Raw genomic sequence first — 24,929 nt, forward strand, 5'->3', positions numbered from 1 at the left:
TAGGATAGTAGAGGTCAAATAGACCTGGATTTAGATGAGTGCTCTGTGAAGTCAGGTGAGGTATTGAACTTCTCTAAACCTCAGTGTTCTCATCTAACCCCTAAATTCATCTATGAAGTCCTAACCCCCATGTGATGGTATTTGGAGATGGGGCCTTTGGGAGATAATTAGGTTTAGATAAGGCCATGATGTGGGGACCTCATGCTGGAGTTAGGACCCTTATAAGAAGAGACACCAGAGCCTACCATGCAGCCTCCCTGATCTTGGACTTCCAGCCTCCGTAACTGTGAGAAAATAAATTTCTGTTGGTTCAAGCCACCCAGTTTATGGTATTTTATTATGACAGGCCAAGGTGACTGGGACAGATGCACCTTTCGAGAATTAATTATTGAGGGTGTGAATTCTTGTAAGTCCATGTAAAACTTATTAGCTGACTTTTGAGGGTTACATGCATGTAAAGTGCCTAGTGCTGTTTATGATAAATGCTTAGCAGCTGTGAGTACCTACCCTCTAGTTGCAGATACCAGACACCATTCCTGCTGCCCAAACGTGTGGTCCTTGGGGAGGTCAGACACATAAGAGCTACCCTGCATTTTCTGGACAGGCTAACGAATTCTCCTACCAAGGCAAGAGAAATAAAACAGGTCCCCAAACACTGCCCAAGACCTAGTGTCATCGTCTGGGGCTGGAGGAAACCAGGGCTATAGGCCCTTTGCCCAAGAGTTAGACATTCACCTGAGCCGCTCCCCATGAGCTGTCATTCTGGATGGCCCATCTGTTCATGTAATAAGCACTTACTTAGCACCCACTATGTGCCATGCACTCATTTAAGCCCTTGAATGCATTTAAACTTCGTAACAACTCTATAATGTAGGTGCAATGATCATGCTTACTTTACAGTCAAGGAAACTGAGGCCCAGGGAGGTTAAATAACTTGAGTAAGGTCACACGGCCAGTGAGTGGAAGCACAGGGTTCTGGTTCCAGAGTCATGGCCAAAGCAAGAGGGAATAATTTTGGAGGTCCTGTGTCCCTTCTTTTACCATAACTAGGATATTTCCTTACAGTAGAATCCATATTGATAACCAAAATAATTCAGTTCCTTATTCCCTTTTTATGTACTTAAACTAAAAAACAGGAAGTCAGGTCTTTATTCTTTCTTTTTCCAAGTATCCATTAAGTGTCTACCAGGTACTGGGCCTATGCTGGCTGCTGTAGCGGGAGGGGCCGCTGGCGGAAGGAACAGTGTATGTCTTCTGCAGCCTACAAATGACTGAGCTTTCCTTTCAACATAGTAATTTATAAAAAGGCTGTTCTCTTTAATGAACAGTAAAAGATGGCCAAAGGGGGCGATACTTAAGTCGGAGAATTTAAGAACAAGCACAGTCCTCTTCCTCAGCTCATAGACCCCTGCTTGCTCCCCGAGGAAAAACTTCGGTTTCATACAGGAAATAAAAGACACTTCCTATTCGGTAATGGGAAGTGGGCAAGTCATGAGCAAAGTTGTGTGCAGGTGCAGAGTGGCCTCCCTCGCAGGCTGGGACAGGGTCTCCGGGGCAGGTGAGACCAGGTGGAGAAGGACTGGGGGCTCTCCCAATGCTGGGTGGACTTGTACAGGAGGGAGGGGAGGCGGTGGCCTGTTCAAGCTGCAGTCACTGGCTCAGTGTTGCCGGGCTTGTGATTCTTTCTCTGGTTGCCCAGTTCTTTTTTATTTATTTATTTACTTGCATTTTTATTTTTGAGATGGGGTCTCCCTCTGTCACCCGCACCGGAGTGCAGTGGTGCAATCTTGGCTCACTGCAACCTCTGCCTCCCGGGTTCAAGCGATTCTTCTGCCTCAGCCTCCCAAGTAGCTGGGATTACAGGCTTGTGTCGTCACGCCTGGCTAATTTTTGTATTTTTAGTGGAGACAGGGTTTCACCATGTTGGCCAGGCTGGTCTCATACTCCTGACCTCAAGTGATCAGCCCGCCTTGGCTTCCCAAAGTGCTGGAATTACAAGTGCATCCCACCACGCCCGGCTAATTTTTTGTATTTTTTGTAAAGACGGGGTTTCACCGTGTTGCGCAGGCCCGTCTGATTGCCCAACTCTTAGATCCAACTGCCTACCCCTCCTCTCCTGGGAGTGCTTTAGAAGCACCTCAGCATATCTTAAGCTGAATTCATGACCTGTCCCTGAACTTGGCCCTCTTCCTGTGCCCTTAATTCAGGCAATGTGGTCAACATCTACCCAATTATGTGCACCAGCAGGGGACACCCCGGGAGACTCCTCTCCCTCACACCCCCATGCAGTCTCTGCCAAGCACAGTCTCCACTCCGCCACATCTCCGCCATCACCCGTGTCCACGCTATGCTGAGGTCACTGGGACCGCTCCCAGCTGCAGCCCTGCCTCTTCTCATCCCCACACTGTGGCCAGAAACGTCAAGAGATGAGTCTGGAGACTGAGTGGGAGGGAGGGACAAAAACCACTAAGGGCCTTATGTGCTAAGCTAGAGGATCAATTATTCTTGCATCCAGCACTCACTATGTGCCAGGCACTGTTCTAGAAGCTGGGAATGCAGCCATGAATAAAACAGACACATCCCTAGGCCTCAGGAAGCTGACATTTTAGGGCTGAAAGACAAACATTAAACACATATATAACATCAGGTGGTCATATGTGCTATGGAGAAAATTAAAGCAGGGTAAGAAAAAAGAGAATAGGTGCTATTTTAAATAGGGAGGTTACGGAAAGTATGTCCAACAAGGCGGCATGTAAGCAACTGCTGGGAGGACGTAAGGAGTGAGCCAAGTGGCTAACTGGGAGGAGAGTATGTTCCAGAAAAAAGTTCAGCAGGGCATGGGTTCTCGGGCAGGGACATGCTGGCATATTCCAAGAGGCCAGGAGGCCGGTGTGGTTGGCCTTGGGGGTCTGGGAGTAGGAGGAGCAAATGAGACCAGAGAGATAAGGCCTGGAGCTGCCAGGTAGATCTTGTGGACCAGACGACGCAGTCTATTCATGGGTTATGAGGTGGGTGGCGTTATCTGACTTGCTTTTAAAGGATAACTGTGTTGAGAATAGATTTAGGGAGGCAAAAGTGGAAGAAGAGAAGCCAGCAAGTGCTGAGAGATGAACTAGGGGGGTGGTAGAGGAGGCCAGAGGTGTCTTCTAGAGTTCATAGTCACAGATGGATCATGACCCCGGGGCCGTTCTGTTGGGAGGCGGCATGGGAAGGAGGGCACAGACTCCAAGGAGGAGCCCCTGGGAGAGCCTGAAGACCCGGGAAACAGGCGGGATTAGAAATGGCTCCGCTCACTGCTGTGTTGGCCCCTTTGCTTTACTTCAGACACAGGTCCCAGATCAGCTGGACTTTTCCAGACCTCCTGGCTGCAAGGATTGAGTTGACCGTGTCCTCTCTGCTTTGGCCAGGAGCGGGCCCTTGCATTTGGGGCATTTCCGTGCAGGAGGAGTCGGGGGAAATCAAGGGCTAAAGGTGCCTCTCCAGGGCCTTTGTGGGGACCCTGCGTGATAGCAGCCGGCTCCTGGCCCTGCTGTTGCTGTGGTTACAACATAGTTGGTTCTACTCTTGCAATGGGTCTTTGACTCCCTTATCCTCACTTCATTTCAGAATACAAGTCACTTGATGATTGTGAGGAGCTGGTGATCAATGCTACAGTGACAATCAACAATTTATCTTACTACCAAGTGAAGAATTCCATAATTCAAGACAAAAAGCTATATATTGCTGAATGTAAGGTTCAGAGTTGGATTTGGATAAATGAGTGCTCATTTGAAGTTTCGATTTTATTAACTAAACACAGAGCAGGAGACATTACTATCTTCTGCCTTCTGGTACAAAAATGTTTTAGAGCCTGATGATTCTAAGAAATTAGAATATGGGGAAACTAGAAATGGGAAAAATTAGTTTCTTAGTTCTTGCTAAAGTCCCTTACAGTTTGTATTTTATTGTCATTTGAAAATTATCAGTATTGAATATGATGTTGATTTCCATTAACCTTTAAGTTAAAACTTAAATTCACTGATTTAATTTCTCTGGTCACCAAATCCAGTGCTCTTAAAGCTTCTTGTCAGTAACAACATGGATGGAATCCTGGAGGCTGTGCGTGTTTTTGGAAATCTCTCCCAGGACCGTGATGTCTGCGATTTCATTGTGCAGAACAATGGTGGGTTAATGACACTAGAATTCATAAACATTCACTTTTTGCCAATAATCAGCTGAGTGGTTTTGCAGCTTGTCATTACAGTGTTATACTTGCTTCTGCTTTGAGATTTGTAAAGCTCCGTGTTTAAGGCTCCTGGCTCAGGATGCCAAGATGGACCTAGGCAGTGTTCCCCTTTGCCTTGTGAATGGCCTTCTGTGCTCCAAGATGGGGTGTGTGTATGTCTAACAGAAACAGTGAATCTTGAGTTATCACTTCTGTCTGGGGGCATATTCTTAAGAAGACATTCTCTTTTATGTACTAGAATGTCTATTACATTTTGCTTATAATAGCAAAAAGTAGAAACAACCTAAATGTCCCTCAACAGAGAAGAGGACAAATTCATTATGGTATATTCATGAAATAAAATGTTCTCTAGCATTTAAAAGCAATAGGAGGATATATACAGAGGAATGCCATGAATATAAGTTTTAAAACATACAAAACTACCTTTTGCTTCTGCATTGGTATTGCTTCTGCACAGGTATTCATGTAGTGATGCTATACAGTATAAATAGTAATTGGAAATAGTAAACTCCAATTTAAGACAGAGTTCAGGATGGGTGCGGTGGTTCAAGCCTGTAATACCAGCACTTTGGGAGGCTAAGGTGGGAGGATTGCTTGAGGGCACGAGTTTGAGATCAACCTGGGTAACATAGTGAGACTCCATGTCTACAAAAATTTAAAATTAGCCAGACGTGGTGGTGGCACAAGTCCCAGCTACTTGGGAGGCTGAGGCAGGAGGATCACTTGAGCCCAGAAGTTTGAGGCTGCAATGAGCCATGATTGTGCCACTGCCCTCCAGGCTGGGAGACAGAGCCAGACCCTATCTCTAAAAAATAAAAAAAAAATTAAAAAATTAAAAAAGGACAGTGTTCACGTTTGGAAGGAAAGGGATGTCCAAAGATTATATTTGGACCTATAATGTTATTTGTTATCAAATAAGAATTGTTTATATTTATTATGCACAACACGTTGTTTGGAATGTAATGTGTTATTTCTTAAACTGAGTGGCAAGTACCCACATGTTTATACCCTTTGTATGTCTCAAATATTTTTGTATGTCTCAAATATTAGCATACTTTGACTCTTTGTATGTCCCAAATATTTCATGTAACAATAATTTTAAAAACATAACTCTACATGTTCGTAATGGAAAATTTCAATAATACAGATACGAAAAGCAGCAGCAGCAAACCATGCCCCATCCTCACTACCTGCAGATAACTGCACATTTTGCTGGGCACTGTTTAGCCTCTTAAGAGCACATATGTATGTGATGTTGCCTCTGGCAAGCTCACTGCCCAACCCAGTCAACAGTGCCGGGGCTAGAACAGGGCAGCCCCTCTCAGGTGCACGTACTGTGGGAGGAGGCAGAATGCACACTTTACTCAGCGTCTGCTGAGGGATGAGAAAACAGGACAAACGGTTCCCAGTTCCATTTCCTAGGAGTAAGGGAAAATGATTCCCCTGAGGCAGGAGCCTGTCCTGCCTTGAGATGTCCCTATACTGGAAGGCCTGCCTTGCCCCAGGTTGGTTTTCAGCAGTCTGAGTCTTACACGTGGCCCTGGGAGACTTCAGGAATGATCCCACCAGGAGCCAACTCCCCTCTCCAGGACTGTGTATTTAAAGACAGTTGCTGCTGAAGGTTCAGGAACACCCTTGAGAACAATTGGAAGTTAGATGAGTGTCACCTGTGCTGCCTCCTTTTTACCAGCTGGGACTCTTTCACTGCCGTGGAGAAGCAGCTGCTGCCTGGGTCAGGTTTTGCAGTATCTGGGGATTGGGGGAGCCAACTCTGGGAGTGGTGGGTATTGGGGAACCCACTGCTGCGTGATGGATAAAGCCTTAGGAAGAATGAGTTAAGTCCCTTAACAGGGGTTCTGGGTTTGCAAGCCACTCCCCATTTCCCCTATACCATCTGTAAAACAAGAGACAGCTGGGAACCCTGAACTTTTACTGGTCTGCATTTGCTCTCTTCCCTCATAGTCCACAGGTTCATGATGGCGCTGCTGGATGCTCAGCATCAGGATATCTGCTTTTCTGCCTGTGGTGTTCTCCTCAATCTCACTGTGGATAAAGACAAGCGTGTCATCCTGAAAGAAGGAGGTGGCATTAAAAAGTAAGTTTCAAGGCGTAGAGTACTGACTCTCTCAGGATTTGAAGGACATCATTTTCTTGGGAGCTTTGGCCCTTTCATCATTCCTGTGGGACAAAGGTATTTCAACGCTGGGAAGCCCCTAAGCTGAGGCTAAAGAGGGGGTTTAGATTCCACTGGATACTTAAAATAGTGCAGAAGTAGGCCAGGCGTGGTGGCTCACGCCTGTAATCTCAGCATTTTGGGAGGCCGAGATGGGCAGATCACTTGAGGCCATGAGTTCAAGAGCAGCCTGGCCATCATGGTGAAACCCCCGTCTCTACTAAAAAGACAAAAATTAGCCAGGCATCGTGGTACACGCCTGTAATCCCAGCTACTCAGGAGGCTGAGGCAGGAGAATCGCTTGAATCCGGGATGCAGAGGTTGCAGTGAGTGGAAGTTGTGGTGAGCTGAGATCGTGCCACTGCACTTCAGCCTGGGCAACAGGCTGTCTCAAAAAAAAAAAAAAAAAAAGTGTAGAAGTAGATTATTGCCACTTTGTAACCACTTAAATTTATAGATAAGGAATTATTTTAAGTGATCACTGGATTATACTTACATATCACAGAAGGATAATCATTATGCTAACAATATTAAAATTAAAGACAGATTCTGACCTAATAACTTCTCAATTTGAATTTTATTAACTCAGGTTAGTGGATTGTTTAAGAGATTTTGGTCCTACTGATTGGCAGCTGGCCTGCTTGGTTTGTAAAACTTTATGGAACTTCAGTGAAAACATCACTAATGCTTCGTCATGTTTTGGAAATGAAGACACCAACACACTCTTACTCCTGCTCTCATCATTTTTAGGTAAGACTCTTGACTATGATGAATCTGTGAGTTTTATCACAGTGTGAGATAGTTTTTTTCTGTGACCTGTTCAGATAAATATTAGTATGCATTTAGGTGACTATATTTCTATAAGCAACAAGAGTATGTTAAAGATTACTATAATTTGGAACTATCTGAAGAGGCTGAATGCTATTTACAATGGGGACAGAAGGACTTTCAACTCATTAAATACAATCATGATTTCTTCTATGGCTTTTTTTTTTTTTTTTGCATTTTCTCTACAGTGCATAAATATAAGACCTCAGCATAAATGTATTTCTGTTGTTCAAAAGCAAATAGACACTGTTGTAATTGAGAAAATATGGCTAAAAGCTACTCAATTAAGTCATGCTTTTAAATGAAGCTGTACATTTTAATTAGCTACGTTAATTATCACGTGGGTGAGGGCCTGTGAGACTATTTGGCATTACAATGGAGTTTATATCCTTGAAAGGTAGGAAATCACTGATACAAATCAGAGGAAAGAGGATTGTTTCTTTCTTTTCTTGGGACAGGGTCTTGCACTGTCACCCAGGATGGAATGCAGTGGCGTGATCACTGCTCATTGCAGCTCTAAACTCCTGGGCTCAAGTGATCCTCCTGCCTCTGCCTCTCAAGTAGCTGGGACTACAGACACGCACCACCAGATAATTAAAAAAAAATTTTTTTTTGTAGCGATGAGGTCTTGCTGTGTTACCCAGGCTGGTGTCAACCTCCTGGGCTCAAGCGATCCTCCCACCTCAGCCTCCCAAAGTGCTGGGATTACTGGTGTGAACCACCTGGCCAGGATCACTTTTTACATTTAAAAAATTTTTATAATTTTAGGATAAATTTTTCATCCTGGGTTAATTCTAAAAACAATGATTTGGGTCAGTAAATGAGTGTTTTTAATAATCCTTTTTCCCAAATAGAGGAGATGTACCCACCACTGCCCAGCCACCGTACTAGATCTGGGAGGCCATGTGGAAAGGCTCAAGGTCACTTAGAAGCCATAGGTGCTGAGTTTTTAAATTTTGAGCTCGACTTCTCTGCAACCTGAGAAAGCTTAACAGACACCTTTCCTTTGCACTCCTTCACTAACCAGAGTGGAGGCTCCCAATCCTGGCTGCAGAGCAGACTCACTTGTGGAACTTTTAAACACACAGATTATCGGCCGTTCCGAAATGATACTGTATCATCTCCAAGATGAGGATAATTAATGTCCAGATTGCAGGGTGATAAATGAGCAGATGTGTATAAAGAGCCTAACACAGTGCCTGCCACATAGCAAGCCCTCAGAAGGTGGCTGACGTGCTCTGGAAACTCTTTAAGTGTTGTAACACTGTGCCACTAAACAGAAACTGGAACTCAGGAGTTGTTTGAAATAATTGGGTTTGCTGGTTGATGTGAAATTTGGTTTTTCCAGGTAAATATAATTTTGTACATGTGTTTTAAAACACAATAAGGAAAAAAATGAGCATTTTTTTTTAATCATTGAGGTTCACAGTCGGCTCCATGAGCATTAAACTGACTCAGGTTGCAGGGAGCAGAAGTGCATGTTCAGGTTGCCTTAATTCAGTTCTCAATGGTGGTAGAGCATTGAAATCAGCTGTGGAGTTAAACCCCCCAAAAAACTAAAATCACCTTCCTGGCCCCAGCCCTAGGAATTCTGATTCAGAAGCTCTGGGATGAGGCTGAGAATCTGTGTTCAAAGTTCCACAGGTGAGTCTATTAGCTAGGATTGAGAGCCCCTGCTCTCATTAGCAAAGGAGCTTAAGGGAAGAGTGTACAGAGAAGAAAGAAGCCAGGAAACAAGATACTGCTCAAAGCCTCCCAGAGAGCCAGGCAGGAGCCAGAGTCCCAGGTGACCCCTCAGCCGTCGGCGGCGTCATGAGCTCCGCCCCCTGGGCGCCACCATTCTGGAAACCCAGCTGTGTTGTGTCTGCTGTTAGGGAAAGAATTCTCTTCCCCACGTACTTCCTCTAGGCTCCTTCTAGATCATGGCTTCAACTACCTCCAGGCTTCCACTGCTGCCCTCCCTGTGTCTGTCTGTTGCCAGGGCACTTTCCTATGTCACCCACTCAGGGAGAAGGTATGATTGGCTCAGTGAGTCACTGTCCTGTGGCCCAGGGCTTTCCTGCGTAGGCAGCAGCTACCCGGTGACTGGCTATCTGTGGTTTCCTTTGTTACCCAAGTCTGGGGCAATCAGCCATAAATAACACGGATGATGGGGCTGCGGGGCCATGTGCCATAAAGATGGATCAGAAGGTGTGGGCCTGGCTGGCTTCTCAGCAGGGGCAGTGTACCTGGAAGGCACTTCATTTTAGTGGGCCCTGCTGCCTGTTACAGTCACCCCTTGGTATCTGGGGGGATTGGTTTCAGGGCCTCCCTCGGATACCAACACAGATGCCCAAGTGCCTGATATAAAATGGCATAGAACCTAATGCTAAATGACGAGTTAATGGGTGCAGCAAACCAACACGGCACATGGATACATATGTAACAAACCTGCACATTGTGCACGTGTACCCTAAAACCTAAAGTATAATAATAAAATAAAAAATAAAATAAACAAAAAAAATGGCATAGAATCGGCAGTTCACCAACACACATCTTCCTGCATGCGTTAAACCATCTCTAGACTACTTATAATACCTACAGTGTGAACGCTGTGTAAATGGTTTTCGTGCTCTGATTTTTATTTGTATTCTTTTTATTGTTGTTGTTTCAAATATTCTCTATCTGTGGTTGGTTGAACCTGTGGATGCGTGGCCCGTGGATGCGAAGGGCTGACTGCGCTCCATTCCCAACTTTTGCGTAGCCAAATTGGGCTTCTGATGGTGCTTCTCCCGCCTCTGTGCCTTTGCACATGTTCTGTTTCATTTCCTACCTGCCCATCCCAATCTGCCTAGCCAGGTGCAGGCCCTTCCCACGTAGCTTCTCAAGCTCACAGTCGTAGGCTAGTCATAGGAAATCTATACTTCTTATATAGCAATCAATCATGAATTGTGTAACTTGTCCTGTAATTATCCTGTATTATTATTTTGTGAATTTTATCTTATTTCCCCTTTCCAACTGAACCACCTTAGGAAAAGGATATTGCCTCATACAAAGAAGGTACTTGATATCTGCATGTGGATTGGCTAACAATGGTGGTACTTTTGTTTCAATAGTGCTATATCCTTTTAAAAGCATGTTTATTCTATTTTTGAAAGATCTGAGGCCATCAGCTGGGTGACAGAGACGGAAAGTAGGTTTTAGGACAGTTAAGTGGCTTGCCTGAAGTCATACTGTAGCAAAGGCAGGACTTCCCATCCGAAAACAAACAACTAGCCCTGTGTTTTCCAGCTGCTCCGTTACCTACAACACCCTTACTCCACCGCACCCCGTGCAGGGGGACTGTGGCATGGATAACAACAAATAAACATAGCTCACTCAGGGAGCCAAGCCACTGTGCAGTGCATCCCAGGTTTCTCACGTGAGCAACTCTTCACGAACCATGGAGCCTGTGCCTCGTGGGCTGGGTGGTGGGCTGTCCTGCCTCCTGGCTTTTCTCTCGGCAATGAGCACTCAGACTCTGACTTCTGACAGGGTCGTGGCTGTGTCTGGGCAGTGGGACTGCTGCAAGTGAAATGGGCATGTGCGTGAGAGTATACTTGCATTTCAATTCTTTTACAAAGATAGCTAAAAAAAAACAAAAACAAACAACAACAACAACAACAAAAAACAGGCCATTTTGGAAACAGGATGAGCTGTTAAATTACCAAGGCCCGTGTTGAAGTATGAGCACTGTTTTTGGAAATACTGGTATGGCAATTTCTATAGTAATGTAAGTTACCTAACTTTTTCTTGCTGAGTGACTAGAAAAAAAGGAGAAGTAATGTATCCTCAACATCGTTGGAATGTTGACAGTCTTTCTGGAAAGTGGCTTTAAAAGAACGTGGTCTGAAACTTCCCATTATACTGCAGTCATGTCTTATAAGCTCATAAGCAGCGTGTTGATGCTGAAGTTCTTAGTGGTGTGCTGAGCACTCCAGACTACCATGAGCCCCTCTGCGGGGAGCTGGCACCTGATGACCATGTGTGTAGTTTATTGTTGCAAATGGGAAGTACGCTAGGCTGTTGTATGTTCATCATAAGTTTCGTGGCAGTGGGACCTTAGGTTTTGTGACAAGGGTAGAGTGGGGCCCCACGTTCAAGTTGGAGGATCACATCAACCTATGTTGAAGAGCTATCAGGTGCTTCTAGAACATTCGACAGCTTTGCCTTAGAATGGTCAGGGCGATGATAAATCCCTTAAACAGCCATCTGCTGCTGAACAGCTAGCTAGGAAATAGTGTAGTGAGTAAAGGAAGCTTTTATAGATGCCGCAGGACACAAACTTCTAATGATGATTGTGTTGTAATGATCATTGATACATTTATATTTTAGGGTCTTTTAATTCTTTCTAATACTTTGCCCCAAATTTTAGTATTTGGAAGCATGCTGTGCCTAAAGAAAGCTTAAGAATGATTGGTTATCTAAATAAGCACTTTTCACACTGCAGGTCAGGAAATCGATTTAGTTGGTTGTGACCAGCATCTTTAAAAAATGAAGTAGCAAAGAAAGAAAATATCAGAATGTATTATATTTAGTAAGGACAAGTATTGTAATGTGAAACATTTGTTTGTATATAAGTACGTATATGTATACAGAGTCATGATGTAAAATATTGTGAAGCACAGTTTCTAACTTATGATGATTCAAATCTTAAAAAGAATTAATCAAAGGCTGAGTGCAATGGCTCATGCCTGTAATCCCAGCACTTTGGGAGGCCGAGGTGGGAGAATCACTTGAGGCTAGGAGTTCGAGACCAGCTTTGGCAACGTAGTGAGACCTATCTCTACTAAAAGTGAAAAAATTATCTGGGTATATGTGTTTTGTAGTCTTTGCCACTCAGGAAACTGAGGTGGGAGGATCACTTGAGCCCAGGAATTCGAGGCTACAGTGAGCTATGATTGCACCACTGCATTCCAGCCTGGGTGACAGAATGAGACTCTGTCTCTTAAAAAAAAAAATTGAATCATAGATCTAAATTTTTACTCAATCAGCCTCTGCTACTCTTTGCAGTACAAGTTCCAAAATTTAATATCCCATGTGATATGGCACTTTTAATGTATGTTGCTGTATTTACTTTGAAACTTTAGACCTCATTTCTCTTACCTCTAGCTGTTTGACTATTCTTATTATCTTGTCTAACCCAATTTAGAATTAATATGGTTTGAGGGTGGATTAACTATAGGCTGGGCCTCAAGACAAGTAACATGGTCTTGACATTAGATCTTAAAAAGCCACACACCCAACAGAGATTTTGCTAAAACCACTAAATCCAACCAAAGCCCTAGGAGAAAGAAGGGACTATGACATGCCCAGGCCACACTGCTCAGCCGCCAGCAGCTTGGGAAAGAAGGACTTCTACAACAGAATGCATTTTCTTTCTTTTCTTTTTCTTTTCTTTTCTTTTTTTTTTTTTTTTTTTTGAGACAGAGTCTCTCTCTGTCACCCAGGCTGGAGTGCAGTGGCACAACCATGGCTCACTGCAACATCTGCCTCCTGGGTTCAAGTGATTCTCCTGCCTCAGCCTCACAAGTAGCTGGGACTACAGGCGCCCGCCACATGCCTGGCTAATTTTTTGTATTTTTAGTAGAGGTGGGGTTTCATCATGTTGGCCAGGCTGATCTCGAATTCCTGACCTCAGGTGACCCACCTGCCTCAGCCTCCCAAAGTGATGGGATTATAGGCTTGAGCCACCATACCCAGAATTTATTTTCTGTACAACAGAATTCATTTTCTATACAACGGAATTTTATTTTTATACAATAGAATTCACTTTTCAACAAAAGTTTAATGTTCAGAAAATCTGGGAAACAGTGAGCAGGAAGATGGCCTAGAAATCTGAAATCACTGGCTGGGCGTGGTGGCTCACACCTGTAATCCCAGCACTTTGGGAGGCCAAGGTGGGTGGATCACCTGCGGTCAGGAGTTCAAGACCAGCCTGGGCAACATGGCAAAACCCCGTCTCTACTAAAAACACAAAAAATTAGCCTGGCTTGGTGGCACATGCCTGTAGTCCCAGCTACTTGGGAGGCTGAGGCACAAGGATCACTTGAATCTGGGACATGAAGGTGGCAGTGAGCCGAGATCACACCATTGCACTCCAGAGCAGACTCTGTCTCAAAAAAACGGAATGAAATCTGAAATCACTGAGACTACCTGACTCTTTTTGTCCAGAATTAGCCAAACAGGAAGAGCTTTGAACGTATCAAATATCGCCTGCATTCTCCTCCCCTCGGGGCCCAGTTATCTCATGGGTGAGGAGATCCAGATTTGCTTACAGGGTCTCCATGGAGCTCCTTGCCGAAGTGTTTGTGTCTGCCTGGAGCTTATCTCAGAACTGCATAGTTGACCACTTGGTTGTGATGAGAGGAAGGTACAAACTGGGATTCCAGACTCCCTTATCTTATTTTGGGTGGTGACACTAACACCCATAGTGCCAAAGTACACAGTGAATGTACACAAATATTCAGTGTAGAAAATCTGATATCAACAGAGTAATGAAGCATTTTATAATAGGATTTTAATTTGCCCTATAAAAAAAAGTGTTGGCAGCTGGGTGCAGTGGCTTACGACTGTAATCCTAGCACTTTGAGATGCCAAGGCGGGCGGATCACTTGAGGTCGGGAGTTGGAGACCAGCTGGGCCAACATGGTAAAACTCTACTAAAAAGACAAAAATTAGCCAGGCGTGGTGGCACATGCCTGTAATCCCAGTTGCTCAGGAGGCTGAGGCAGAAGAATTGCTTGAACCCAGGAGGCAGAGGTTGCAGTGAGCCGAGACTGCACCACTGCACTCCAGCCTAGGTGACACAGCGAGACTCCATCTCAAAAAAAAAAAAAAAAAAAAAAAATGTTGGCAATTTAAGTAACAACATCTGTGGTTGTTTTAGGATTTAGTGGTTACCATTTTAGAAGTTGGCCTTATGTCACAGATGTAGGAAGTGGCAGAGCTAATCTGACTGGCAGGTCGGTGTACTTTTCTGAAGTCTGTCACACAGGGTGTGAGGCTCAACATCAACATGTAAAATTGCTGTGGCAATCAGCACAGAAACCTCAGTGGCCATTTATCTTCTTACTTGGATTGAATATATTTATGGTGTTCCCAGAACGCAGGGTGCCCTTGGATTAAGAATTGAAGTTGTACTTTTTGCATTTTATTCTTATAAGTTCTTTTCTGCATGATCCATGGGCTCACTTGGGATTCTAATACCCGTTGGGATTCCCAAGGTCTCTCAGTTTTCAGTTACGGAGAGAGTTTGGCGGTGGAAGGTTGTCTTTCCAAAGTACTACTTCCCTGCTGCTTTGAAGCCAGCAAAGTTCTGATTTTCAGTAAAGTTTAAAGTGTCAAATTTAACTGAGCTATTTTCCTAAAAGATTTCCTGATTCCTTTTATATCTAACCTTTGAAGTAATTAACTTTTCTATGTACGCATAAGGAAGTAACATATTAATACGTTGTTTATTCTGAGAAATTGTGACCTGACTTTTAGATACAAACTTACATATAAAAAACTAAGGAGTTAGTTGAAATAAGGGTTCAGTTTGATCTCGGATTTTTTATTTTTTGAGACAGGGTCTTGCTGTGTCGCTTAGGCTGGATGGCGGTGGCATGATCGTGCCCCACTGCAGCCTCAATGTCCCGTGCTCAAGTGATCCTCCTGACCTCAGCCTCTTGAGTAGCTGGGACCACAGGCACATGCCCCCCATGCCCAGATAATCTTCTGATTTTTTTTTTTTCTGAGCTGTCACTGTGTTGCCCAGGCTAATCTTGAACTCTTCGGCTCAAGCAATTCTCCTACCTTGGGCTCCCAATGTGTTGGCATTACAGGTATGAGGCACTACACCTGGCCAGACTTTTTTTGAAAAAAATATTGCCCATTTAAATTAAGATACCAAAATATACTAATTGTAAACTAATGGGCTTGGCAAGGTAGCTCACACCTGTAATCCCAGCACTTTGGCACTTGGGGAGGCCAAGGTGGGAGGATTGCTTGAGGTCAGAGTTGGAGACCAGCCTGGGCAATACATGGAGACCCTGCCTCTCCAAATAAAATAAAATAAAATAAAATGATGTATTCATAAAGAACAGAAGAGAGTAAAGAACTTCTCTGAAATCCTGTCTTGTGTTACGTTGGTATTAAAGGATGACCCAGGGTGAGTTTAACTCATATCATCAAAATTAAACTATATTCAATAGGGTTACATTTCTAAATAATGCTATAATTTAAATTTTTCTAATACAGATGAAGAACTAGCACTGGATGGCAGTTTTGATCCAGACCTAAAAAACTATCACAAACTCCACTGGGAAACAGAATTCAAACCTGTGGCACAGCAGCTTCTAAACCGAATTCAGAGACATCACACCTTCCTGGAACCCCTGCCCATTCCCTCTTTCTAACATGACGCAGATTAACAGTAGAAACAAGAACTCACGTCTCCCTCATTCTTAAGAACTGGTAACAAACGTGAACATTTTTTTCAGCATTAACAAATGTGGAAAGTTTTTCAAGAACTGGTTTTAGTGAGTAGCTGAAGTATTTTTTAAAATTAAGCATTTCTTCTTGTTAGGTATTATGGAAAAATGAATATACATGTTATGTTTCCTGTTAGGAGAAATATAAGATGAAAATGTATGCATTTTCAAGTAAATGACTTTTTCTTCTATCCTCTATTAAACAATTTAGTTCTAGTCTTAAAATCTTGATTTAGCAGTTTTGGAATTGAAGTGTTCATAAGTTAAATGAACTGTGCAATGAAGGCTGTTAGATTATATAGAAAGAAGGGTAGTCAACATGAGTGGAGCACGTTACAACATAGGATCTGTACTAATTCTTACTATGTCAAATAATAAATGTTCTCATTAGGTACCAGTATTTTTTTGGTCTTTATATTAAGAGAAGGAGTAAGCAGAAAAACTTAAAGAAAACTGCTTTGGGCCATCTGTTCTTTATTAAATAAGTAAAATAGATAAAACGAGAGTATCTTTTCATTTGAAATAAAATGACTGGACTAAGACAGTCCTTCTAATTGTAACGCTCCGTGTTTGACAGGTGATGTAATGTATTAGAAAGAATGCAGGCTTAGGTGAATGGTTGACCTGAATCTGAATCCACGCCCTCCCCTGCCAGCTTTGTGGGCCTGGAGCAAGTAACTTAATTTCTTGAGCTGCAACTGCAAAATGGGAATCACATCTATTTCACTGTAGTGTAGTTTGGAACAAACCATTAAACGGGCAAATGGCCCAGTCCAGTGTATGATGTGGAGTGGGTGCGAAAGAACATTATGATGGCAAGCACTTTCTTAGCTTGCCATCCTTTGTAGGATGAGTTTGGCCTTTGAATAAATGATCAAAAAACAAAAGATTGAGATTACTATTATTATCCTATACTAGCCAAATGAAGATGAGTTGGAAATAAAAATAAATTTGCTGGCTCACACCTGTAATTCGGCACTTTAGAAGGCTGAGTGGGGAGGATCCCATGAGGCTAGGATTTCAAGACCAGCCTGGGCAACAAAGTGAGACCTCATCTCAACAACAAAAAGTAAATTTACTACTCTGCTTGGAGAAAAGCTTTTATTAACAGCTCATTTCTCACCCTACAAAACACCAAGACTCATGGGATGAGAGCAGGCGTCCCAGACTGAATGGGTTCTTGAAGCCTATTAGAATAAACCAGCTGGGCATGGTGGCTCACACCTGTAATCCCAACACTCTGGGAGGCCGAGGCAGGCATATCACCTAAGGTCGTGAGTTCGAGACCAGTTTGGCCAACATGGTGAAACCCCATCTCTACTAAAAATACAAAAATTAGTCTGGCATGGTTGCACATGCCTGTAATCTCAGCTACTCGGGAGTCTGAGGCACGAGAATCTCTCTTTTTAATTATTATACTTTAAGTTCTGGGGTACATATGCAGAATGTGCAGGTTCGTTACATGGGTATACATGTGCTGTGGTGGTTTGTTGTACCCATAACCCATCATCTACGTTAGGTATTTGTCCTAATGCTATCCCTCCCCTAGCCCCCAACCCCCTGATGGGCCCCAGTGTGTGATGTTCCCCTCCCTGTGTCCATGTGTTCTTACTGTTCAGCTCCCACTTATGAGTGAGAACATGTGGTGTTTGGTTTTCTGTTCCTGTGTTAGTTTGTTTAGAATGATGGTTTCCAGATTCATCCATGTCCCTGCAAAGGACATGAACTCATCCTGATTTATGGCTGCATAGTATTCCATGGTGTATATGTGCCACATTTTCTTCATCCAGTCTATCATTGATGGGCATTTGGGTTGATTCCAAGTCTTTGCTATTGTGAACAGTGTTGCAATAAACATAGATGTGCATGTGTCTTTATAGTAGAATGATTTATAATCCTTTGGGTATATACCCAGTAATGGGATTGCTGGGTCAAATGGTATTTCTAGTTCTAGATCATTGAGGAATCGCCACACTGTCTTCCCAATGGTTGACCTAATTTACACTCCCACCAACAGTGTAAAAGCGTTCCTATTTCTCCACATCCTCTCCAGCATCTGTTGTTTCCTGACTTTTAATGATTGCCATTCTAACTGGTGTGAGATGGTATCTCATTGTGGTTTTGATTTGCATTTCTCTAATGACCAGTGATGATGAGCTTTTTTTCATGTTTGTTGGCTGCATAAATGTCTTCTTTTGAGAAGTGTCGGTTCATATCTTTTGCCCACTTTTTGATGGGGTTGTTTTTTTTTCTTATAAATTTGTTTAAGTTCTTTGTTGATTCTGGATATTAGCCCTTTGTCAGATGGATAGACTGCAAAAATTTTCTCGTATTCTGTAGTGAACTGCCTGTTCACTCTGATGATAGTTTCTTTTGCTGTGCAGAAGCTCTTTAGTTTAACTAGATCCCACTTGTCAATTTTGGCTTTTGTTGCCATTGCTTTTGATGTCTTAGTCATGAAGTCTTTGCCCATGCCAATGTCCTGAATGGTCTTATTGCCTAGGTTTTCTTCTAGGGTTTTTATGGTTTTAGGTCTTACATTTAAGTCTTTTATCCATCTTCAGTTAATTTTTGTATAAAGTGTAAGGAAGGGACCCAGTTTCAGCTTTCTGCATATGGCTAGCCAGTTTTCCCAACACCATTTATTAAATAGGGAATCCTTTCCGCATTGCTTGTTTTTGTCAGGTTTGTCAAAGATCAGATGGTTATAGATGTGTGGTGTTATTTCTGAGGCCTCTGTTCTGTTCCATTGGTCTATATCTCTGTTTTGGTACCAGTACCATGCTGTTTTTGTTACTGTAGCCTTGTAGTATAGTTTGAAGTCAGGTAGCATGATGCCTCCAGCTTTGTTCTTTTTGCTTAGGATTGTCTTGGCTATGTGGGCTCTTTTTTGGTTCCATAGGAAATTTAAAGTAGTTTTCTCTAATTCTGTGAAGAAAGTCAGCGGTAGCTTGATGGGGGTAGCACTGAATCTATAAAATACTTTGGGCAGTATGGCCATTTTGACGATATTGATTCTTCCTATCCATGAGCATGGAATGTTTTTTCATTTGTGTCCTCTCTTACTTCCTTGAGCAGTGGTTTGTAGTTCTCCTTGAAGAGGTCCTTCACATCCCTTATAAGTTGTATTCCTAGGTGTTTTATTCTGTTTGTAGCAATTGCAAATGGGAGTTCACTCACGACTTGGCTCTCTGTCTGTTATTGGTTTATAAGAATGCTTGTGATTTTTGCACATTGATTTTGTATCTTGAGACTTTGCTAAAATTGCTCATCAGCTTAAGAAGATTTTGGGCTGAGACAATGGGGTTTTCTAAATATACAGTCATATCATCTGCAAACAGAGACAATTTGACTTCCTCTTTTCCTAATTGAATACCCTTTATTTCTTTCTCTTGCCTGATTGCCCTGGCCAGAACTTCCAGTACTATGTTGAATAGGAGTGGTGAGAGAGGACATCCTTGTCTTGTGCTGATTTTCAAAGAGAATGCTTCCAGCTTTTGCCCATTCAGTATGATATTGCCTGTGGGTTTGTCATAAATAGCTCTTATTGTTTTGAGATACCTTCCATCAATACCTACTTTATTGAGAGTTTTTAGCATGAAGGGCTGTTGAATTTTGTCAAAGGCCTTTTCTGCATCTGTTGAGATAATCATGTTTTTTGTCATTGGTTCTGTTTATGTGATGGATTACGTTTATTGATTTGTGTATGTTGAACCAGCCTTGCATCCCAGAGGTGAAGCCAATTTGATCATGGTGGATAAGCTTTTTGATGTGCTGCTGGATTCGGCTTGTCAGTATTTTATTGAGGATTTTTGCATCGATGTTCATCAGGGATATTGGCCTGAAATTTTCTTTTTTTGTTGTGTCTCTGCCAGGTTTTGGTATCAGGATGATGCTGGCCTCATAAAATGAGTTAGAGGGGATTCCCTCTTTTTCTGTTGTTTGGAATAGTTTCAGAAGGAATGGTACCAGCTCCTTTTTGTACCTCTGGTAGAATTAGACTGTGAATCTGTCTGGTCCTGGGCTTTTTTTGGTTGGTATGCTATTAATTGCTGCCTCAATTTCAGAACCTGTTATTGGTCTATTCCGGAATTCAGCTTTTTCCTGGTTTACTCTTGGGAAGGTGTATGTGTCCAGGAATTTATCCATTTCTTCTAGATTTTCTAGTTTGTTTGCATATCGGTGTTTATAGTATTCTCTGATGGTAGTTTGTATTTCTGTAGGATCGGTGGTGATATCCCCTTTATCATTTTTTATTGTGTCTAGTTGATTCTTCTCATTTTTCTTCTTTATTAGTCTGGCTAGTGGTCTATTTATTTTGTTGATCTTTTCAAAAAACCAGCTCCTGGATTCATTGATCTTTTGAAGGATTTTTTATGTCTCTATCATTTTCAGTTCTGCTCTGCTCTTAGTTATTTCTTGTCTTCTGCTAGCTTTTGAATATGTTTGCTCTTGCTTCTCTAGTTCTTTTAATTGTGATGTTAGGGTGTCAAATTTAGATCTTTCTTGCTTTCTCTTGTGGGCATTTAGTGCTATAAATTTTCCTCTATACACTGCTTTAAATATGTCCCAGAGATTCTGGTACATTGTGTCTTTGTTCTCATTGGTTTCAAAGAATGTCTTTATTTCTGCCTTCATTTCGTTATTTACCCAGTAGTCATTCAGGAGCAGGTTGTTCAGTTTTCATGTAGTTGAGCGGTTTTGAGTGAGTTTCTTAGTCCTGAGTTCTAATTTGATTGCACTGTGGTCTCAGAGACTGTTTGTTATGATTTCTGTTCTTTTCCATCTGCTGAGGAGTGTTTTATTTCCAATTATGTGGTCAATTTTAGCATAAGTGCAGTGTGGTGCTGAGACGAATGTATATTCTGTTGATTTGGGGTGGAGAGTTCTGTAGATGTCTATTAGATCCACTTGGTCCAGAGCTAAGTTCAAGTCCTAGATATCCTTGTTAAATTTCTGTCTCATTGATCTTTCTTGTTAAATTTCTGTCTCATTGAAAGTGGGGTGTTAAAGTCTCCGACTATTATTGTATGGGAGTCTAAGTCTCTTTGTAGGTCTCTAAGAACTTGCTTTATGAATCTGGGTGCTCCTGTATTGATGCATACATATTTAGGACAGTTAGCTCTTCTTGTTGCATTGATCCCGTTACCATTATGTAATGCCCTTCTTTGTCTCTTTTGATCTGTATTGGTTTAAAGTCTGTTTATCAGAGGGTAGGATTGCAACCCCTGCTTTTTTTTTTTTTTTGCTTCCCATTTGCTTGGTAAATATTCCTCCATCCCTTTATTTTGAGCCTGTGTGTCTTTCCACATCAGATGGGTATCCTGAATATAGCACAACAATGGGTCTTGACTCTTTATCCAATTTGCCAGTCTGTATCTTTTAATTGGGACATTTAACCTGTTTACATTTAAGGTTAATGGTGTTATGTGTGAATTTGATCCTGTCATTATGATGATAGCTAGTTATTTTGCCTGTTGTTGCAGTTTCTTCATAGCATCAATGGTCTTTACAGTTTGGTATGTTTTTGCAGTGGCTCGTACCGGTTGTTCCTTTCCACGTTTAGTGCTTCCTTTGGGAGCTCTTGTAGGGCAGGCCTGGTGGTGACAAAATCTCTCAGCATTTGCTTCTCTGTAAAGGATTTTATTTCTCCCTCACCTATGAAGCTCAGTGTGGCTGGATAGGAAATTCTGGGTTGAAAATTCTTTTCTTTAAGAATGTTGAATATTGGCCCCCACTCTCTTCTGGCTTGTAGCGTTTCTGCTGAGAGGTCCACTGTTAGTCTGATGGGCTTCCCTTTGTGGGTAACCCGACCTTTCTCTCTGGCTGCGCTTAACATTTTTTCCTTCATTTCAACCTTGGTGAATCTGACGATTTTGTGTCTTGGGGTTGCTCTTCTCGAGGAGTATCTTTGTGGTGTTCTCTGTATTTCCTGAATTTGAATGTTGGCCTGCCTTGCTAGATTGGGGAAGTTCTCCTGGTTAATATCCTGAAGAGTATTTTCCAACTTGGTTCCATTCTCCCTGTCACTTTCAGGTACACCAATCAGACGTAGATTTGGTCTTTTCACATAGTCCTCTACTTGCAGGCTTTGTTCGTTTCTTTTCATAATTTTTCTCTAATCTTGTTTTCTTGTTTTATTTCATTGAGTTGATCTTCAATCTCTGATATCCTTTCTTCTGCTTGATAGATATGGCTATCGATACTTGTGTATGCTTCATGAAGTTCTTGTGCTGTGTTTTTCAGCTCCATCAGGTCGTGTATGTTCTTCTATAAATTGTTATTCTAGTTAGCAATTCGTCTAACCTTTTTTCAAGGTTCTTAGCTTCCTTGCATTGGATTAGAACATGCTCCTTTAGCTCGGAGGAGTATGTTATTACCCACCTTCTGAAGCCTTTTTCTGTCAATTCGTCAAACTCATTCTCCATCCAGTTTTGTTCCCTTGCTGGCAAGGAGTCGTGATCTTTTGGAGGAGAAGAGGCATTCTTATTTTTGGAATTTTAAGGCTTTTTGTGCTGGTTTCTCCCCCATCTTTGTGGATTTATCTACCTTTGGTCTTTGATGTTGGTGTCCTTCAGGTGAGTTCTCTGAGTGGACGTCCTTTTTGTTGATGTTGATACTATTCCTTTCTGTTTGTTAGTTTTCCTTCTAACAGGCTCCTCTGCTGCAGTTCTGCTGGAGTTTGCTGGAGGTCCACTATAGATCCTGTTTGCCTGGGTATCACCAGCGGAGGCTGCAGAACAGCAAAGATTGCTGCCTATTCCTTCCTCTGGAAGCTTTGTCCCAGAGGCATACCTGCCAGATGCCAGCCAGAGCTCTCCTGTATGAAGTATCTGTCGGTTCCTACTGGGAGGTGTCTCCCAGTCAGGATACATGGGTGGTCAGGGAACCACTTGAGGAGGCAGTCCATCCTTTATCAGAGCTGGAACGCTGTGCTGGGAGATCCGCTGCTCTCTTCAGAGCCAGCAGGCAGGGACGTTTAAGTTTGCTGATGCTGCACCCACAGCCACCCCTTCCCCCAGGTGCTCTGTCCCAGGGAGATGGGGGTTTTATCTATTGGTCCCTGACTGGGACTGCACCCTTTTTTTCAGAGATGCCTTGCCCAGAGAGGAAGAATCTAGAGAGGCAGTCTGGCCACAGCAGCCTTGCTGAGCTGCGGTGGGCTCCACCCAGTTCAAACTTCCCAGTGGCTTTGTTTCATGAAAATCTCTTGAACCTCGGAGGTGGAGGTTGCAGTGAGCCGAGATTGTGCCACTGCACTATAGCCTGGGCAGCAGCGCAAGACTCTGTCTCAAAAAACAAAAACAAAACCAAAAAAAACCCCTACATTTCCAGGAACAAATACACTTTCTAAGAATGGTTCTAGTCTGGGGCTTATACCTGATGTGGCTCAGCAAAATCCTCTAGGGACACTCGCCTTATTGTAGTCCATAATGTAAGTATATGCTGGTAGATTCACTCCAATAGATGAAATCAGTTTAAGTCACGGGCTGATTTATCTAAAACATTCACAGATATAATGTATTTCATCCATAGCAAGCTATTTATTCTACTTTTAGTAGTGGGAAAAAAAATCAAACCCTCCCCTCGCCAAACAGCCCCCTTCATATTTATGACTAATATAGTAACTCATGGTGGGATCCCATTATACCTATTCTCTTCCATACTTAACTGCTCCCCTCAGACCCACACACAAGCTGGACCATTTGGAACCATCTACTTAAACAAAACCTGTGGTTAAAAAAACACGTAAAATCTACCATTTTAACCATTTTAAGTGTACAGTCCGATAGTTTAAGTATATTCACATTGTTCTGCAACAGATCTCTAGACCTCTTTCAGCTTGTAAACTGAAGCTATACACACTAAACAACTCCCCATTTTCACCCCCACCAGCTCTTGGCAACCATTATTCTATTAATACTTTCTGTTTCTATGACTTTGACTACTTGATATCTCATATAAATGGAGCCATACAATAGTTGTGTGTGTGTTACTGGTTTATTTCACTTAGCATAATATTATCAAGGTTCATCCATGTTGTTTCCTGTGATAGGATTTCCTTACTTTTTTTTTTTTTCTTCCCTGAGACAGAGTCTCAGAACAGTCTCTGTTGCCCAGGCTGGAGTACAATGGCATGATCTTGGCTCACTGCAACCTCCGCTTCCTGGGTTCAAGTGATTCTCCTGCTCAGCCTTCCAAGTAGCTGGGATTACAGGCATGCACCACCATGCCTGGCTAATTTTTGTGTTTTTAGTAGAGATGGGGTTTCACCATGTTGGCCAGGCTGGTCTTGAACTCCAGGCCTCAAGTGATCCACCTGCCTCAGCCTCCCAAAGTGCTGGGATTACAGGTGTGAGCCACCTGTGCCCTGCTGATTTCTTTCCTTTTTAAGACTGAATAATATTCCATTCTATGAATATACCACATTTTCTTTATCCATTCATCTGTCAATGAACATTTGGATTGCCTCCATATCATGGGTATTGTGAATAATGTTGCCATGAATATAGGTATGCAAATCTCTCTTTGAGATCTTGTTTTCAGTTCTTTTGTGTTATACTCAGAAGTGATGTCTTAGTTCAAGCTGAGATAACAAAAAATATAGTTTGGGTGACCTAACAAAAGTTCATTCCTCACAGTTCTTAAGACTAGGAAGTCCAAAGTCAAGGTGCTGGCCAGTTCAGTTTGTGGTCAAGGCCCTCTTCCTGGTTTGCAGAGGGCTGCCTTTTTGCTCTATGCTCACATGGTGGAGAGAGAGATCATCTCTCACCTGTCTCTCCTTATAAGGGTTTACTGCCACTCATGAGGGCTCCACCCTCATGACCTAATTACTTCCCAAAGACCATAGGGCTTCAACATGTGAATTTTGGGGGAATGCAAATATTCAGTCCACAGCAAGTGGAATTGCTGTATCATATGGGAATTCTATTTTAAACTTTTTGAGGAACCTCCATCGTGTTTAAGTGGTGATTATCATTTTACATTCTTACCAATACCACATAAGTGTTCCAATTTCCCCACATCCTCACCAACACTTGTTATTTTGGGAGTTTTAAAAATAGTAGCCACCCTGACGAGTGTGAGGTAATGTGTCTTTGTAATATTGATTTACATTTCTTATAATTAGTCATGCTGAGCACCTTTTCATAATTTTTGTTTGTTGGTCATTTGTATATCTGGAGAAATGTCTATTCAAGTCTTTGGACTT

General features: G+C 42.5%; 2 protein-coding genes across 7 annotated transcripts in view; one reads left to right on the forward strand and one right to left on the reverse strand.

The window, feature by feature from the left end:
- ARMC2 (armadillo repeat containing 2) overlaps window positions 1-16,110 on the forward strand; it is a 127,761-nt gene extending 111,651 nt beyond the window's left edge. For 4 of the 6 annotated variants that reach the window (XM_032156125.2, XM_058435451.1, XM_032156115.2 and 1 more), the window contains 5 exons: window positions 3,607-3,729; window positions 4,049-4,162; window positions 6,188-6,320; window positions 6,988-7,148; window positions 15,486-16,110. In XM_032156125.2, coding sequence (XP_032012016.1) covers window positions 3,607-3,729; window positions 4,049-4,162; window positions 6,188-6,320; window positions 6,988-7,148; window positions 15,486-15,643 — 689 coding nt within the window. In that variant the 3' untranslated portion in view covers window positions 15,644-16,110. Of the gene's footprint in view, window positions 1-3,606; window positions 3,730-4,048; window positions 4,163-6,187; window positions 6,321-6,987; window positions 7,149-15,485 lie in introns of those variants that run through there. The other 2 variants (XM_032156146.2, XM_058435452.1) reach the window with 2 other exon arrangements.
- Window positions 10,649-24,929, reverse strand: part of SESN1 (sestrin 1) — a 125,121-nt gene continuing 110,840 nt past the window's right edge. Inside the window, exon 10 of the mRNA XM_058435456.1 lies at window positions 10,649-10,769. Within this exon, the coding sequence (XP_058291439.1) occupies window positions 10,719-10,769 (51 nt within the window). The 3' untranslated portion in view covers window positions 10,649-10,718. The remainder of the gene's footprint in view (window positions 10,770-24,929) is intronic.

The sequence above is a fragment of the Hylobates moloch genome, unplaced genomic scaffold (genome assembly GCF_009828535.3).
Source record: "Hylobates moloch isolate HMO894 unplaced genomic scaffold, HMol_V3 SCAFFOLD_2, whole genome shotgun sequence".
Taxonomy (NCBI): domain Eukaryota; kingdom Metazoa; phylum Chordata; class Mammalia; order Primates; family Hylobatidae; genus Hylobates; species Hylobates moloch.